The sequence below is a fragment of the Geotrypetes seraphini genome, chromosome 8 (genome assembly GCF_902459505.1).
Source record: "Geotrypetes seraphini chromosome 8, aGeoSer1.1, whole genome shotgun sequence".
NCBI classification, from domain to species: domain Eukaryota; kingdom Metazoa; phylum Chordata; class Amphibia; order Gymnophiona; family Dermophiidae; genus Geotrypetes; species Geotrypetes seraphini.
In genome coordinates this window covers 8,059,954-8,078,460 of record NC_047091.1, presented here as the reverse complement: position 1 = coordinate 8,078,460, position 18,507 = coordinate 8,059,954, and the positions used below count along the sequence as shown (strand labels likewise).

General features: G+C 44.5%; 1 protein-coding gene across 1 annotated transcript in view; it reads left to right on the top strand.

Moving 5' to 3' along the window:
• The first annotated feature begins 243 nt into the window (after positions 1-243).
• Positions 244-18,507, top strand: part of LOC117366175 (peptide methionine sulfoxide reductase MsrA-like) — an 87,140-nt gene continuing 68,876 nt past the window's right edge. Inside the window, exon 1 of the mRNA XM_033957351.1 lies at positions 244-396. Coding sequence (XP_033813242.1) covers positions 324-396 — 73 coding nt within the window. The 5' untranslated portion in view covers positions 244-323. The remainder of the gene's footprint in view (positions 397-18,507) is intronic.

Sequence of the window (18,507 nt, the reverse complement as noted above, 5' to 3'; positions counted from 1 at the left end):
GGCTATTCTTATGTTCTTATGTTCTCCTTCAACATGACAATGAATTTCTTGCAGGCTCCTATGCATACTTCCTTCTATCTATTTATTCATTGTACTGTTCTGAAAAACAAAACAAAACATACTTTCAACTTCGCTGAGGTTGTATGTTTTTAAAACAGGCTGTATTCCACCCCCCACTTCAGCTTATCATACGTACTTCCCATGGGCCGTCCCCAGATTCCATCTGTATATAAACAGACTTGCAGCCTCCATTCACGTGGAAGAAAGAACTCGACCCCCTCCTCAGACTTTGCCCTCCATCAGGACAGCTCTTTTCCGCAGACATGCCCAGCAAAACTGTGCTGCCCACCAGGGAGGAGGCGCTGCCCGGCCGCTCTGAGAAGATGGTAGTAGCAGGTATAGCAGCATGGACATGGGATGGCTTGAACTGGCTTGTTTCCTTCTTTGGGGGAAGGGGGAGGGGTTAGATTATTTTTTAACCCTTTTTGAAAAAAAAAAAAAATAGTCAGTCTCATGAGCAACCAAAGGTAACTTAAAGCCACGACTAAGTCAAAATAGGTCATAATCAGGACTTTTTTTTGAAGGGGTAGGGGGTTTACTGGGTACCGGCACATTTTCCATTGCTTGATAAAAAGATCTGCCCACAGACATAAACTATCCTTCCCCTCTCTACATGGCATCCTCCACGCAGGTAAACTGGGTAGATCCCTCCTCTCCAAAATCACCGGCCTCTGGAACGACTTCACTGTCCCGCTGCGGAACCTGGACTCCCTCCAACTATTCCGAAAACAACTGAAAACCTGGCTTTTCTCTAGCATATAATAATCTCTTCTCCTGATTACATCCCCTCTTTTTATGCTTTGTAAACTCCTTCTCTTCTCTCTTCCCATATTTTTTAAACTCTGTAAACCGTGTCGAGCTCCACTTCAGTGGAGAAGATGCGGTATATAAACCTAAGGCTTAGTTTAGTTTAGTTTATGTCTATTAAAAACTTTATATACAGCTAATATAGCCAAAGAGGATCCAAGCGGTTTTACAATATGTATAATTCAAAACAATGTGAAAAGAACTCCATTCAAAAGAGAAAACTGGTATTTGGGGTTTTTTTTTTTCTTCTAAATACGTGATCTTCTATGACAATCAAATTATCAAAAATAAATTGAATTAATAGGAACTAAAAATGTATTTTAAAAGGAGCAAGATAAAAACTGCAGTCCCAGACTCATTCCTTCAATTTAAAAAAAAGCCAGTGGAAAGAAATGTGCTTTTAAGGTCGTAATAAACGCCTCAGCGCATAGAATAATACTAAGACCTCATTTTACGAAACTGCGATAGCAGTTTCTAACGCGGGGAGCCGCGCTGAATGGCCGGTGCTGCTTCCGACGCTTGCCGCGTTCCTATGAGCGGCTCCCCGCGCTAGAAATTGCTATCGCAGTTTCGTAAAAGAGGGGGTAAGTTAGTAAGATACCACGGTTGCAACTCAAATAATGCCCTATGGGCTAACATCAAAATCTTTACATTGGATCCTACATTCCATTGGCCACCAATGGAATTTCAGATACAAAGGTGTCACATGACCACGAATATATGCGTGGCCTACCAATCGAATTGCAGCATTTTGCACTGTTTGTAGGCACTTCAGTTGTCCTATTCCTATACATGCATAAACAGTTTTTAGCGCAGAGAGCCGCGCTGAATGGCCCACGCTGCTCCCAGCGCTCGTAGGAACTCTACGAGCGTCGGGAGCAGCGTGGGCCATTCAGCGTGGATTCGCCGCGCTACAAACTGCTAACGCAGTTTGATAGAAGAGGCAGTAAGTTACCATAATCTAACTTAGATAATACTACCATTATAATTAACACAGTCATACCAAAAATAATATAGTAGTGAAAGACAGCTATGACAAAAAGACCTCTGCACTTAATAACCAAAACAATTGTGGAGAAAAAAGAGACCTCAGAAAAAACGTTTTATCCATTATTTTCACTACATATATGTCCTGCATTGGGGCTAGTGCAGTCATTGGGCTCTAAAAAAAAAACTTCACAAAAATTTTCTGTTATGTTCTTAAATCTTCATTGTCAATAATCCATACCAACAGTGGCGCAGCGAGGGTGAAAGATGCCTGGGGGTGGTGGTGCCCCTCCCCCCCAATCATCACTGCCCCCCCCTCCGCTCTTTCCCCGCTTCCACCTGCCGTGCATGCCCCCTTTCCCTTCTCCCATGCCTCTAGATCAGGGGGTCTCAAAGTCCCTCCTTGAGCGCCGCAATCCAGTTGGGTTTTCAGGATTTCCCCAATGAATATGCATGAGATCTATTTGCATGCACTGCTTTCAATGCACATTCGTTGGGGAAATCCTGAAAACCCGACTGGATTGCGGCCCTCAAGGAGGGACTTTGAGATCCCTGCTCTAGATGAACTTGTTGCTCATGGCAGTCAACAACGTGCTCCTCACGACCCCGTCAGCTCTCCCTCTGACGCCGCTTCCTATGCGTGGCGTTTGAATATTGTTGCGACTTGAATATCAGCAGTGGAACATTTATATACACCGGTGATTGGCCATCCTAGGCAACTGTGAAGATAAGCACTAGAGAATGACACGGGGCAAAGTTTTCCCCATCTCCATGGGAACTCCTTTTCCCGTCCTGTCCCCATGAATTCGTTTCCTGTCCCTGCCCCATTCCTGCAAGTTCCATCTGCACAAACACTTTAACATCTTAAGTGTTCAAGGCTTGTGCGGTTAAGGTAGAATTTACAGGAAAGGGGAAGGAACAGGGGCAGCGACAAAACATGCGGGGACGGGATAGAAAAATTGATTTCCTGCAGGGGCGAGGACAAATTTGCCCCCTTGTCATTCTCCAATAAATACCTTCCTGCTCAGAAATGAATGATTTTGTGTGGAATATTGATACTGAAGATTTAAGATAATAAGAGAAAATTTTTGTGGAGTTTTTTTTTTAATTTTTAGAGACCAATGACTGTGCTAGCCCCAATGCAGGACAAGTACAAACTGAAAATAATGGGTTAAACGTTTTTTCCGAGGTCTCTTTTTTCTCCACGATTGTTTTGGTTGTTAAGTGCGGAGGTCTTTTTGTCCATAGCTGTCTTTCGCTACTATATTATTTTGGGCATGACTTTGATAAAAACGGTCCCCAAGTATCAATAAATGAGTTTGGGCTCTGCACACTCAGTGCTGCCTTTTCATGGATTCTGCAGCTAGTTGAAGGTAGGGTGGCTATATGGCTCCAGAAAAACGAGGACGGATTGAGACATCCGGGGTTTTGCTGCCATTGAATGCTAGGAAGTGAAACCCGGATGCCTCAATCTATCCTCCTTTTTCTGGAGCCATATGGTATTCCTTCAGTGATCACCCCACTCTTTGAAAAATGGCCTGGTATTTGAGTCTCGGCACCTTTTCTGGTTAGAACACTAAGCTGTGCATATATTTCCGATGATTAAAAGTGATCAAACGTGGAAAGCGCATCTGGTGACCGAATAAAAGAGCTTTTGTTGATGTTATAGATCAGGGCTGCCCAAGTCCGGTCCTGGAGATCTACAGTCCGGCCAGGTTTGCAGGATATCCACAATGAATATGCATGAGAGAGATTTGCCTGCACTGCCTTCTTGGTACGCAAATCTCTCTCATGCATACTCATTATGGATATCCTGAAAACCTGACCGGACTGTAGATCTCCAGGACCGGACTTGGGCAGCCCTGTTATAGATGATTTTATTGCTCTATTCCTTTCCACGAGGGTAATTTCATAAATAATGCACACTATTTTTTAAAATTGACATATTTTAGTTTTTTCCAAGTATTTCTTTACAGTCCTTCCATTAGTCTCCCTGCTTTGCAATGACCGAGTCCCGACGTCCGGGAAGCTTCATTATTCCATCCAAGACACCGTTTTTGTTCAGTTGCCGAATGGCTCGGGTACCGGCGGAAGAAAGCTCTTCCAGAGATGCAAAACGACGTCCACACATAGGTTGTTTCCACTTTGGAAAAAGGTCGAAGTCTGGTGGACTCATGTCTGGACTGTAGGGAGCAGGAGGTAACACCTCCCAGCCGTATTCGTGTAGTTTTTCAAGGACGACAGTCCCTATGTGCGGGCGAGCATTGTCGTGAAGAATGAGTGGCCCAGCCAAGAGCAACTGAGGTCGGGTTTTGTGCATTTTTCTGCGCATTTTTTGCATAAAATTACGATAATACATTGCTGTGACACTTCTTCCCCATGGACCTTTGTCTGTGATGATGATGCCTTCATGATCATAAGCAAAAATCATCATTTGTTTGACTTTTTGATTGGACTTATCAAAATTTTTTTGGTCGTGGGGAAGATGGAGCTCTCCACTCGTTGGACTGTGATTTCAGCTCTGGCTCAAAGTCTCTGACCCACGTTTCATCAATAGCAACAATGCGATTCAAGAATGGCTGACCTTTTCCAAAGTCTTGGATGGAATAATGAAGCTTCCCGGTCATTGCAAAGCAAGGAGACTATATTGAAGGATTGTAAAGAAATACTTGAAAAAAAACAAAAACAAAAAACATGTAAAAAAAAAAAAAATAGTGTGCATTATTTATGAAATGACCCTCGTATATTTGTAGTTGGTTGGAATCGATGAGTGACCAAGGTTCTAATAATGTAAGAGCTGATTATTTGCATTGGCCAAAGCACTTCATATAGTATTATTTCTATTGGTTGGTGGGAGGTTTGTTTTTTTTATTCCTATGACGGGTGATTTTCTTAGTGAATCTCTATATTGAGCTCAGTTTGATAGAATGAACACAGTGATGGCTGTTATATACTGTACAGCTTTATCTGGTCTTTAGAAGTCATAAGCAGTGCCTTGTATATTTTCTGGAATGTTGATTTTTTTTTTCAATTGTATTTAATTTATTGTATACATTTCATTTTAGAGGTATGGGCACTTTTAATTCAGTGTCCTCGGCTGGTTGCTGGTTTTAATAATGAAGCCATAAAAAGAGTTTGCTTCTCTCTCTCCTATTTTGGGGTGGGGTTTTTTTTATCCTTTCATCCAGCAGACCCACTAAGGTGATTATACCCACCATCAGCCAGGGTTAGAGAATGACATGTGGACAAATTTATTCCCGTCCCTGCAGGAACTCAATTTCTCCATCCCATCCCCATGAGTTTTGTCACTCTCCATGCCCTAATCCTGTAAACTCTGCCTTAACTACACAAGCCTCAAACACTTATGATTTTAAAGTATTCGAGGCTTGTGCAGATGAGGAAGGAGTTTAGGCATTGGTGGAATGAGGCATTATGACATCACAATCTGAGCTCTAGAATGTTGCTGCTTTTGATTTTAAAGTGTCTGAGGTTTGTGCAGATGAGGACGGAGCTTAGGCATTGGTGGAATGAGGCATTATGACATCACAATCTGAGCTCTAGAATGTTGCTACTTAGGATTTTAAAGGGTTTGAGGCTTGTGCAGATGAGGACGGAGCTTAGGCATTGGTGGAATGAGGCATTATGACATCACAATCTGAGCTCTAGAATGTTGCTGCTTTTGATTTTAAAGTGTCTGAGGCTTGTGCAGATGAGGACAGAAGTTGTAGGAATGGGACAGGGACAGAAAAAGAACTCGCAGGGACAGGACGGGAAAATGAATTACCACGGGGACGGGGAAAAATTTGTCCCCCGTGCCATTTTCTAGCCAGGATTTCCAACTGTCTGCATATTTACAGATAACAACAAAGAAAAGAAAAAGAAACAACAATACCCAAAAATACCACCAGCAATGGTGCCAGGGTTTCTAGTGATCTGGGCTAACTGGCTTGGGATTTGGGGGGAGGAATGGAAGAACAGTAAGTCCAGCTATGCACAAAATAGCAACGGTACAACATGTGTCTCGAAATCTGTAAAAGGAAAAAGTTAGGTTGTCAGTAAAAATCTGGCAGGCTGTCAATAGCAAAACATTTTAATGGGCTAACAAGCCTGCCGTTGGCATGAAGCAGGTTCTGAGTGAAACGCCAGCTAATGTGACCTTGGTGAGAGACTGAAAGGACCTGCACTAGTCAATTCTTTGGAGATTCAGTTAGGAGCACAATGTAATCGGATCAAGGGTGCCTCTTATTTCGTTCTGAAGGAGATGTTCATGCTTAAAGTGCTCGAAAGCTCCTCTGACTTTGTCACTGTCACCAGTACGGAGCAGGGTAGATCTAGGAGGCAGTGTCAGGCTGATGGCAAGAACGCAGCACCAGCCGAAGAGCAGTCTAGTGATTACAGCAACCTTAGACGTGGGGAAGCCAGGGTTCAAATCCCTCTTCTTCCACACATTTATTAGTGATTCATTCAGTTTTCTGCCCCATTCTCCCTGGGGAGCTCAGAACAGTTTACATAATTTATTCAGGTAGTAAAAGCATTCTCCCCCTGTCTGTCCCGGTGGGCTCACAATCTATCTAATGCACCTGGGGCAATGAGGGGATTAAGTGACTTGCCCAGGGTCACAAGGAGCAGCGTGGGTTTGAACCCATAACCCCAGAGTTCTAAAGCTGAAGCTTTAACCACTGCACCACATGGGGATGATTTGATCGTCCATGGCTTCAGGTATATTTTAGGTTCTATTTTGACAAGCATTTGGACGCTGAGAGGCTGTGCAGTGGAATACGATTGGGGTTTTAGGTCTATTAGCAGGAAGGTTCTTTTTTTTTTTTAACGAGATGACAAATGATTTTATTATATCATATGGCACACCACTGAAAACAGCAGTGGATGTTTTAAATAAATCTATTACCTGCTTTGGAAAGGATAGGCAAACAAACCTACCCCCTCCTTTACAATGCCTTGCTAGCGTTTTTAGCGCTGGCCGCGGACGGTAACAGCCTGGATGATCCTAGGAATTCTGTCAGCGTCGGAGCCGTTATCTTGGCGGCTGGTGCTAAAAACGCAAGCACGGCTTTGAGCAGGAGAGGGCAACACTTTGGGCCTGACGCGCCAAACCTAATGCCAGCGCTGGGAGCGATTAGCACAGGAGCTGCACCCATGCAGTGGTGTTGTCATGGGGGTGTGGAGGGGCAGTCCGCCCCAGGTGCAGTCTTCTTAAGGCTGTGGCACCCCTCCTCCTCAGCTTGCCACACGCATGCGTCCCTTGCCTCCCCCTGTACCTTTTTCTCTTTCTCAGTGCAAGGTTGTTGCCCACATCTAATCTAAATCTTGGATTTCTATACCATGTCATCTCACCAAAAGGAGCTCAACTCGGTTCACATAAAGATCAATAAGAACATAAGAATTAACGCTGCCGGGTCAGACCAGTGGTCCATCGTGCCCAGCAGTCCGCTCCCTTGGCGGCCCCTAAGTCAAAAACCAGTGCCCTAACTGAGATTATCCTTACCTGTGTACGTTCTGGTTCAGCAGGAACTTGTCTAACTTTATATTGAATCCCTGCAGGGTGTTTTCCCCTATAACATCCTCTGGAACAGAGTTCCAGTTGTCTACCACTCTCTGGGTGAAGAAGAACTTCCTTACATTTGTACAGAATCTATCCCCTTTCAACTTTAGAGAGTGCCCTCTCGTTCTCCCTACCTTGGAGAGGGTGAACAACCTGTCTTTATCTACTAAGACTATTCCCTTCATTATCTTGAATGTTTCAATCAAGATAAATCATCGCTAGATTAGAGAAAAAAAGAACTTATTAATGTATACCCTCATCTGACATTCCAGAGAGAAGATCGCAGATTTTCCTTAATGCAATTTTCTAAATACCGTTGAAATAGCAACATTTTCATAGATTTACGAACAATCTGAAAGGAGAGAAGAGTTCTAACACAAGAAGGAATCCCTCTCTGACATCACTTCCTCTCTGATGTCCGTCCCAGGACCCGCACCTAGGAAGTGATGTCAAAAGGCGGGTCGACATCGACGTGGGCGTGCTGCTCACACTGGAGAAGTTAAAAAGGTACGAGAAAAGAGAAGGGGGGCAAACGCGCAGCGGGGGGTGGCGCCGCTCACCCTTACTACGCCATTGCATACATGTCAGTGTGTTCAACAAGTACAAACCCTCCAGGGTGTGTACTAATCTGTTACACTACTGTTACGCTGTTAACAAAATTGTTTTATGCTGAGCTGTACTTGCAGCACACTGCTTTGGGTGAATCTCTTCGTAAAAGGCGGTTAATAAATCCCAATAAGTAAATAAATAAAGCCTGTACGCTGAAGATCAGCACAAATTGTATTTAAATGCATGGAAATGGATTCGAATCGGGGTGATTATGTATTCGTGCCAACGCCCGGAAGACAGCGCAGAAACTAACGCTGGCCTTACTGTCGGAAACACACCACCAGGTCGGGAATGGCGTTTTGAGGAGAGGATCCCCCCTTCTTACAGTAAGGTGTGCTATGCTTTATAGTGCATGTTAAATATTGGCGCGTGATAATTACACGCTAAACGCTAACGTGAGCATGTTATCCTATGGATGCGTTAGCAGTGAGCACACATGTTGATTTGGCCTATTTGTTCTCTCAGGCGTTCCAGTGATGTATATTGTTTTCGATAACTCCTTGATTTTAAATGGTTGCAAAATCAAAACTTAGCGGAATATGTTTATAAGTAAGGTGACAGCAAATACTAGTCTCCAAAAGCACGGTTGGCAAGGTCTTACACAATCACTTGCACCCTTAGAAGCTACAACTTGTGCAGACAATGCAACACGACAAAATGACCAGGCGTTCTTCAAGTGCCCCCCCCCACCCCTCCCCCCGAGATCGCTGGGCATTACTATTTGTGACTTTTTCCTTTGGAAGTACGTGAAAGACAGAGGGTATTTTATTCCAACACAGACCTATGTTTCACCGGAGGTTTCTCGAGGAAAATCTCCTCAGTTTGCCAATGCTGGTATTCTCATTATTCTTTAAGCATGAGATGAGAATAACAGCATCGGCAAACTAAGAGGATTTTCCTTGAAAAAGTGATCAGGAGCCAGTGTTCCTCAGAGCTGCCAAGTTACTCAATCTAGGAGGGAGTTGTTGGCTGGTCTTGACTTACCACCTGCGTCGAAAGCTTTCTTGCCACTGTACAGAACCATGGTGAGACCTCATCTGGAGTACTGTGTGCAATTCTGGAGGCCACATTACCGTAAAGATGTACTTCGAGTTGAGTCAGTCCAGCGAATGGCCACAAGGATGGTCTCCGGACTCAAGGGTCTCTCATACGAGGAAAGACTGGGCAAATTGCAGCTCTACTCTCTAGAGGAGCGCAGGGAAAGGGGTGACACGAATGAGACATTTAAGTACGTCACAGGTCGTGTCGAGGTGGAAAACGACATATTCTTTCCCAAGGGACCCTCAGTCACAAGGGAGCACCCGCTCAAACTCAGAGGAGGGAAATATAGTGGTGACACCAGGAAGTATTTCTTCACAGAAAGGGTGGTGGATCACTGGAACAAACTTCCGGTGCAGGTGATCAAGGCCACAAGCGTGCTCGACTTTAAGAATACGTGGGTCGAGCAGCACTCAGACTTAATGGGGGTGGATCAGTAGAGTGGGCAGACTTGATGGGCTGTAGCCCTTTTCTGCCGTCACCTTTCTATGTTTCTATGATTTGCCTTCCCTTGTATTTATTTGGTCATCTTGTCCTAGCATTGTAAAGTTCTTATTAACCAACTTGGCTGAAACATAAAGATCTGATGTCACATGGCCTCTGTTCTGAGACTCTGCGATGAAGCTTACTCATCATTCCTCCTTTCTCTTTGTACTGTCTCTACCACTTTAGAATTATCTTCCTTTTAATTTGCCGGTATGATCTTATTATTGCAAGTGTTAAAACGATTCAAAATTTTTGAAGACATAGTGGATCCTGGGGGATGATGTGCTACTCTCTCTTCTCTGTCTATGAGGGGCTGCTGACAAGTTCTAAGCCCAACCAAGAAGAGAACGATGTGGAGCCATGAAACTTACAAGTTGTTCCACACTTTTCATTTCAATGAGGCAAATGCATCTAGTAAATGGGCCCAAGTATAGGGAAACCAAGCCATTGTGACATCATCGATGAAGTTGGCTCTTAGGCATTGGTGGAATGAGGCATTATGACATCACAATACGAGGGGCCCAAACAAGAAGAGAGTGATGTGGAGCCATGACATGGCTCCACATCATTCTCTTCTTTGCTTGGGCTGAGAACTTTTCAGCGGCCCCTTGTATGGTTAGTTTTATAATTTTTCTTTTGTTAAGCATAACAGACATTGTTGCCTTATTTTCTCCTGTGTTTGTTGTTCTCTTGACTCCCTTCCCTTTTCTTCTTTTGCTTTTGTTTGTAAACCATTCCGAAGCCATTGACAAAGGACAGGAAAGCAAAATATCTGGAATACTAGCAACTGCGAAGGGCCTGTCGTCACGTTGTAATTTCACCTGCAACTCCATGTGCTCTCTGCATGTCAGGTTACATTTGCCAAAATTAATTCTAAATGTTTAATAAAATCTTTGTAATAGCCCTCTTAGTGGTCTATGTGCTCCTCCTGCTTCCAATGGCTGGTAAGCTTCATGGGAAAACGTGAACAGTTCAAAGGGACTGAGCCGTAGGTAAAGACGTAGAAATTTATCTCTGCCTGGTGAATGATTTGTGTACGGAAAGTATAATTTTTTCATATTTCTACATTAGCAAGCTGGTATTGCTTCAGATGTACTCTATTTTTCATTAGAGGACAATATTGTAAGCAGTCACCTTTTTACCCACACACAGATTTTCCGAAGAACTGGCATTCAAATCTGCAGCAAAAATTATTGCAAAAAGTGTATTTTTGTTGTTGTACACTTCTCCCTCCGTAGTCGCGGTTTTGATTATTCACGGGGTTTTAGCTTGCTGGCTCCTCCCCCAAATTACATCAGCTTACATAGAGAAATCGCTGATTCCAAGCGTTTACAGAGAAAATTTGCTGATTCCCAGCACTTTCCTCACCGTGTTTTGCCTCTCTTTCAGAAACAGGCCAGATCTTCCACCGTGTTATTCGCGGTTTCACCATATTCATGATGGTTTTTAATAGAAAACAGCAAATAACACATAAAAAAGTTATTTGCGGTTTTTCAGTATTTGCGGTTCTGTTAATCCCCCTATCACAGTGAATACGGAGGGAGAAGTGTATATTAATATAATCTAATATTTGTGAGTTGCACAGAAGCTCTAGGCGACTTGAAGAAGGAAAAGGGTAGATTGGGCAAAGAGGGGAAGTAAGGAAAAAGGAGGAGAAAACACTATCCATACTAAGCAAAAGAACAGGTGTATAAGGCGATCTTATAAATTTAATTGTCAAAGAGTAGAGTCTTCATTTTCTTCCGGAATTGTGCGTGGTTGGCTTCTGTTTTTTTGTCTTTTTCATTTAATTTTAAATAATTATTTTGTAAATAAGCACAATCCGTTCAAAAGTCCTAAAGAAAAGTTCAGCTTTCTGCATGGGCCAGATGAGGGAGGGGAAATGGTGAGACCTCATGCCACCTCCAGATAAGGGAGGGCTTCCGAAACCTGTCCTGGGGACCCCCCCCCCCTCCCCAAGTCAGTTGGATTTTCAGGATATCCTCAACTAGTATTTAAGCCCGTTACATTAACGGGTGCTAGTAAAGCCTCCTTCCCTCACATGTCCCCTATTTTCAGTCCCAGCTCCTAACCCCTTTTTACCCCCCCAGTCCCCTTCTCCCATCTTTTCCCTTTCAGCCCCAGCCCCCTTTTCTTACCAGCAGCATTTCCCTCCCCACTCCACTTCCCTGTGCAGTAGCAGCAGAAGCATACCCTCCCCCTCCATTTTCCTGTGCAGAAGCAGTATTTCCCTCCCCCAACCCACTTCCCTGTTCAGCAGCACCTCTTCCGTGCTCCCCCGGTCCAGCAGCACCTCTTCCCTGCTACCCCTCACATCATCAGAGACGCCAGCAGAGGAAATCAGAGCATGGGAAGGCCGCAAAGCAGCGTCTTTAGTGTGATGAGGCCGCTGCTGGAGCCGGAAGGTTTGTGCATCTCGTAGTGGGAGGGTCAATGGGGGTTCGTGTGTGCCGGGAAAGGGTGCACGGGGGGGGGGGGAGGGGACAATGACGGCGGCGGCAATGAGGGAGTCGAAGCGCGCATGCGCACTGTTGCCTGCCGGGGGCCTACAGCTTACGGAAAATGGAACCACGCAGGTAAGAGTGCGCATGCGCGCTTAGGGTTTTATTATATTAGATAAATATGCATGAGATAAATTGGCATACTCTGGAGACTCAACATATGTACATTTATCTATTGGGTATCACTCCTCCAATCAATTTCGTAACCTGTAGATCTTTGTATATAGTAATTGTTTTTTCATTAATCCCCAGAAAAATATCCTTCCTCTCTCCTCCCCCCCCCAAAAAAAAATAGGCTGTTTTAACACTGTGCCTGTGCCCCTTCTCCCTTCCTCAACCCCAACTCCATCCTAGAAACTGGCACATGCTGTGTTTCCAGATTGCATTTCAAGTAGGGCGGATGGTGTCTGTCTTCAGAGCATGCCAAGGATCTCTGCTTTGGAATGAGGTGTCGCTGCATCACGGGTTTTTTTTTTTTTTGCCACCAGAGCTCCATCACACCAAAGGGAAAGGGGTAGTGAGTTGGGGGGGGGGGGGGGGAGAGAGGAAAGAGGCAGAGTTACACTCTCCATGGCAACAGATGGTGTTGCTAGGGTACGGCTAGGGAACAAGAGAGGGGGAGGAGCACCCAGCATCCCTGCTCAGAGATTTATTTATTTATTTCTCCTATTCCTTCTTGCTTCCCCTCCCCCCCCTCCACCCCCGTGTTGCTGACATGGCATCATTCATGCTTCAGAGAGTGTGAGGCACTGTGCTGTGAGAGTCTGGGAGTTCACTTGAGGGTGCAAGGCTCAGGCCTCCAGGCCTTTCTCTATAGACTTAAAAAAAACCCCAACTTGATCAATCTCTGTAGGGTCCCAATCGCCCTTGAACGATTGCTTCTGCCTATGCTTTTCTGTAGGATGTGGATCAGAGAAAGCAGGTGACATAGCCACTGAAGAGGGGAGGACAAAGAATTATTTCAGCGCCCATGGTTACAATCCCCCCAAAAAGGATTTTTTTTCCCAAATAATCTTTGAATACGTCTGGCCTTATTTCCTCAGTGGAAAAAGAGTGAAGGGTGGTCCTCTTTCATGGTCACCAAACGTAAGAACTTAAGATATTATGGGGCTCATTTTCAAAGTAACCTAAGATACTCCGTGTGTCTAAAGTGCTTTGAAAATGAGCCCCTAAGTCTACCAACAGTATATATAGATTTCTTTCTTAAAGAGGGCTAGTCTCGAAAGATCTGGCAAGGTAATTATGCGGCTTACCAGGTAAACTCAAGGGCTAAGAATGCTTCTTCTCCTGTACTGGAAAGGTGCACTGGGGACAGGGGGAGGAGAAGATGACTGACCAAATATTTCGAAATCTCCCACTTGTTATTCACAGAAAGGACTTTGTCCCCTGCTGCACAGCCAAGCCTCTGCTTATCTAAGTACCCGAAGGACCCTCCAACCTTCAGATTTTCAAGGGAAAAACTGTCTACAGGGGACTTTCCAAAAATCTGTTTGCAAACACCCTATCGGTTTTTGACAATCGCCCTGGTAGCAATTCCAGTTTTCCCACTTTGTTGCAATAGGCCTAAATAATACAAGGACAGCCTGAAAAGAGAGGCCTAGCAAGCACAGCCAGAAAGAAGTAGACACCAGGGCGTCTCCACGAGTAAGTAACGATTGTTTATTAACTATAACTCGTAATGATTTAGATTTGATGATAATTAAAGTCAGCACATTGCCTAATGTAAGACTTTTAATTTTTAACAGAAAGCTTCAAGAAGTTTGAACCTCGGAAAGAGTGTGAGTATTAAGAGAATCTTCCTTCCAAATACTGGTCCTCTATTACTAAGCCACGGTAGAGATTTCTATCACCACCAGGGGCGCTAAATGCTACGAAGCTTCTCTGACGCTCATAGGAATTCTATGAGTGTAGGAACAGCATTGCAGCGTCTAGTGCTCTGGGCCACAGTAGAAACCTCTGGTAAAAGTGGGAGGGGGGGACTGTTATGTAGCTTTCTTCATTTGCATATAGGCAACTTCCAGCGGGTCTCAGACTTTTTTTTTTTGGGGGGGGACACACCTCCCATCTCTTCGGGACACACTGACGCTGGTTGAAAACCACTGAGCTACTTCAGAAGTGGTAAGGATGGTTTTGCAGCGTAGGTTACACAGATTTCTTTGTCGTTTTTAAGAATCCATCTTTCTTTCTACTGACGTCTTAAAATGGAGGCACCATTAATTGAAATACATGATGTGACCAGTATTCTAAAGATTAGTATAGAAATTGCTACTTTAAAAAAAAGAAAACAAAAAAAAATGTGAATAGAAAGCCGTGCATCCAAACGGGTCATTTCCTCACGTGTGTTTTCTGGTTTTGTTTCAGGTAATAAATGCCGGTTCTGGTCCAGAAACGCCCCAGTGAATGTGGAGCCAGGTGCAATTGCCCAGTGATAGGGCCGTTCCTCCTGCAATCTCCTGATGATCCTTCGTAGCAGTCCTTGCCGTCATCTACCTCGTTTAATACCAACATTTTCAATGTACCATTCAACATGCCCAGGCTTCTACAAACCAATGTCAGGTCAAAAGCGCGCCGGGACAAAGGCGTGCGCAGACAATTGAGCGCAGCGCGGAGGCGCGCGCCAGTTTTTAACGGCTCCGATGGGGGGGGCGTGGTGGGGGTACCCCCCCACTTTACTTAATAGAGATCGCGCCGCGTTGTGGGGGCGTTGTGGGGTGTGTGGGGGGTTGTAACCCCCACATTTTACTGAAAACTTTACTTTTTCCCTGTTTTTAGGGAAAAAGTTAAGTTTACAGTAAAATGTGGAGGGTTACAACCCCCCAAGCCCCCCACAACGCCGGCGCGATCTCTATTAAGTTAACTGGGGGGCTCCCCAACAAACCCCCCGTCGGAGCCCCTAAAAACTGTAATTTTCTTCGGCGCGCGCCTCCGTCTTGCGCTCAGTTGTCGGCGCGCGCCTTTGTCTTTCGCGGGGTTGTCTATGAACCCTACAAACCTCATTCCCTAACATGCACTATGTTTGCCTCACACACCCAGCATAAGCTTCAAGATACAGTATAATCCTTCCGCCTGAAATTCAACCCAGGGTGGTCAGTGATTTTAAAGCTGCTGACAGACATAGACTGAATCTAACCTGGATATTCAGTGCAGGGGTAGGGTTACCAGATTTTCCGTTTGGAAAATACGGACCCCCCCTAGACACGCCCCCCCCCAGGCCCGTCCAGTTCCACCCATCCCCCGCCTGGTCACGCCCTAGTTGCGCCCCCAATCCCGCACCAGCGCATGCGTGGATGTCCTCCTGCCCGATGGCGATTCGACAGAAGCTTTTCAAAACCCGGACAAAGAGCCGGGCTTTGAAAAGCCGTCCAGACTCCCGGACATGCCCTCAAAAGGAGAACAGGTCTGGGGAAATCCGGACGTCTGGTATGCTGGGGCTATGTCCAGGCACTGGCACTGAATTCTGGGTCAGTCACTGAGCCAGAAGGTATATGGCCACTGGCCGATATTCAGTAACAGCACATGCATAACTAGGCTGGCATAGAGGGAACAGCTTTTTATGTGGTCCTCTCTGCCCAGTTATCTATGCAGGAACTGGTACTGAATATGGCTGGCGCTCATATAACTGTCAACTCCTCCCTGACTCCACCCACAATGCTGCAGTGATCAAAAAGAATGCGGAGTGCCTTTAAATGCCACTGAATATCTGGGGAACAAAAATGAAACCCTAATATAAGGGAGGTAAAAAATCACAAAACAAGAAAAAAACCTCCCAAACCCCAAGAATAAAAAATGGATAGGGGGGAGAGACAAAGACAAACGAAGGTCTCAGCTAGCTTTAATCAAATTTTGTAAGAACAGGAGAACCCTCAGTCACACAGCCACCTACTGGGAATTCCCAGAGGAAAGGCTGTCACTGGCTTACACCCAGAAGAGTGTTAACTGTGAAACATCCCCGGGCTCTCTCCGTATAGGTGAATAAATAAAGTGCACCCCAAACGTGCAAAGTGTGAAAAAATATAAATGAATCCAAAAAACACACTCTGGTAACTTAGTTTGAATTTGTCTCTATCCCCTATCCAGGGGGCCAAAAGGAAAAACAAGTGTCCAAATCTAACCAAGCCAAACACAATCTGGAAGTACTTAGCTTCTCCGTGCGACAATAGCCAGCAGATGATAACTTCGTCCAACGGGACTCCGTTTCGGGGGGTGCACACCCCCTTCCTCAGGAACAACTGGACTGCGCTGAGTCTGACAATTCCTCCGACACAGCTTGGAAAGCAAGGTAGAAAATGGCACTCAACCGAAGTGAACGCCTCCGATTTAAACTGCAGACACAAGCATCATTGGTTGAATAAGTCAGCTGACTCGCAAGTTCCCCAAGGGAACACCCATCAAAAAGTAAAACAAGCTGAAAAAGTATATATATATATACCACAAAAATGACAATACAAACTAGACCCCATAACGAACTGCTAGTAAGTGTATTGCCATTCAATGTAATCGTTATGTCCACTGGGGGTCAAAGCTTGGAGTTCAAATATCCAATACTGTTCCCTCCGTTGCAACCAAGATAGTTTATCCCCTGATAGTCATCAAATAATTGTTCAATAATGAACCAGCGAAGATCTTGAAAGACATGCCCACGTTGGATGCAGTGAGGGACCATGGGCGAGCTCATAGATTGAGTGTTAATCCGTGACCGATGTTCTATTAAACGGGTTCTAACAGTTCTTTGAGTCCGGCCCACATATATCATACAGCAAGGGCATACGATGACATACACTACCCACATAGATCTGCAGGTAGTGTCTGATTTGAAGGTATAGGATTTGTTCATTCTAGGATGTTGTCACCTATTCCCTTCAATGGTGGTTTTACAAATGTCACAAGTGTCATTGCATTTAGAGTGTTGTCCCTCACGAGGAAGTGTCCCCCTGCTCGTAGTATGATTTGGATGAACCAAATAATCTGCTAGATTTTTGGCACGCGAATATGCTATTCGGGGGACATCTTGGAAAATCAGGTGCAGCTGAAGGATGTGCCAGTGTTTCCTAACACTCTGAGCAACAAAGGCAGCACGGTCTGAAAAAGCTAGGATACAGGTGGTACCAGTTTCTTCTTGAATTGAAGCAGTGGAGAGTAGCAAATCCCTATTGGCATACAAAGCTCTATTATAAGCGTTTTGGAGAACTCGATGCGGATATCCCCTCTCTTTGAACCTAACATACAGTTTTTCGGGCTTGAATACGAAACTCATTAATATCAGTACATAACCTTCGAATACGAAGAAACTGACTTATGGGTAATGATTGTTTAAGTTTGGTGGGATGACAACTAGTGTAACTTAAATAATTATTAACCTCTACTGTTTTTCTGTATACTGTGGTGGTTAAGGTATGTTCTGACTTGTAAACCCACACGTCCAAAAAAGATATTTGGCTCAAATTGGACTCCATAGTGAACCTCAAATTGGGGTCCAAAGAGTTGAGCCAGTCAAGGAAATGGGGTAACAATTCTGGAGGGCCCGTCCAGATACAGAAAACATTGTCAATGAATCTGTGCCATACTTTGATGTATGAGTACCAGGCTGACGAATACAGGTAACGTTCTTCAAACCGGGAAACCTATAAGTTGGCAATGCTTGGGGCTGCAGCGGTGCCCATGGCTACACCATGTGTCTGTAGAAAAAATTGTTGATCGAATTGAAAATAATTATGATTCAATACCAGCTGAGCCAGTTGGATGAGAAAATCTACTCTGATCTGATCATGGTGAACATCCTGCATAAAGATTCTAGAAATTAATTCTAGGGCAGCTGTCTGAGGTATATTAGAATAGAGGGATTCAAGATCCATTGTAACTAATATGTGAGTGTCTTGAATATCTGTGATATGGGTGATACAAGTCAAAAAATGAGTGATATCTTTGAGATAAGATCTTGCACAGACCACTTGAGGTTTAAGAAACCAATCAATAAATTTGGATAAAGGCTCCAGAACTGTGCCCTTTAGGGACACTATAGGCCTGCCTGGGGGGGGGACTGATATTCTTATGAACCTTGGGGACAATATAGAAAGTCGGACGTCTAGGGGAGGAAAGCTTGAGAAATTTAGTCTCTGCCTTGGCCAGTTGACCTTCTTCATATGCTTTGTCCACAATAGTAGCTATAGTCGTAATAAGGGAATCAGTAGGATCCCCTGAAAGAGTGGAGTAAAAGCGCGTGTCGTATAAATGTCTGTTGACTTCCGCGACATACTGTTGGTTATTCAATATGACAATAGAGCCGCCCTTGACTTTATTTTTCTGTGCTTTTAACTGTTTCCAGGGCCTTCTTGTCCTTTCACTGTTTTTCTCTCCGTCGTCACTTTCTGCCTTGCATCCATCTTTGGCATTAACTTAATATTCAATTTTTCTGCTTTCTTTTCAAAATCTACGTTTCCATGTCTTCCCTTCCCTTCTATC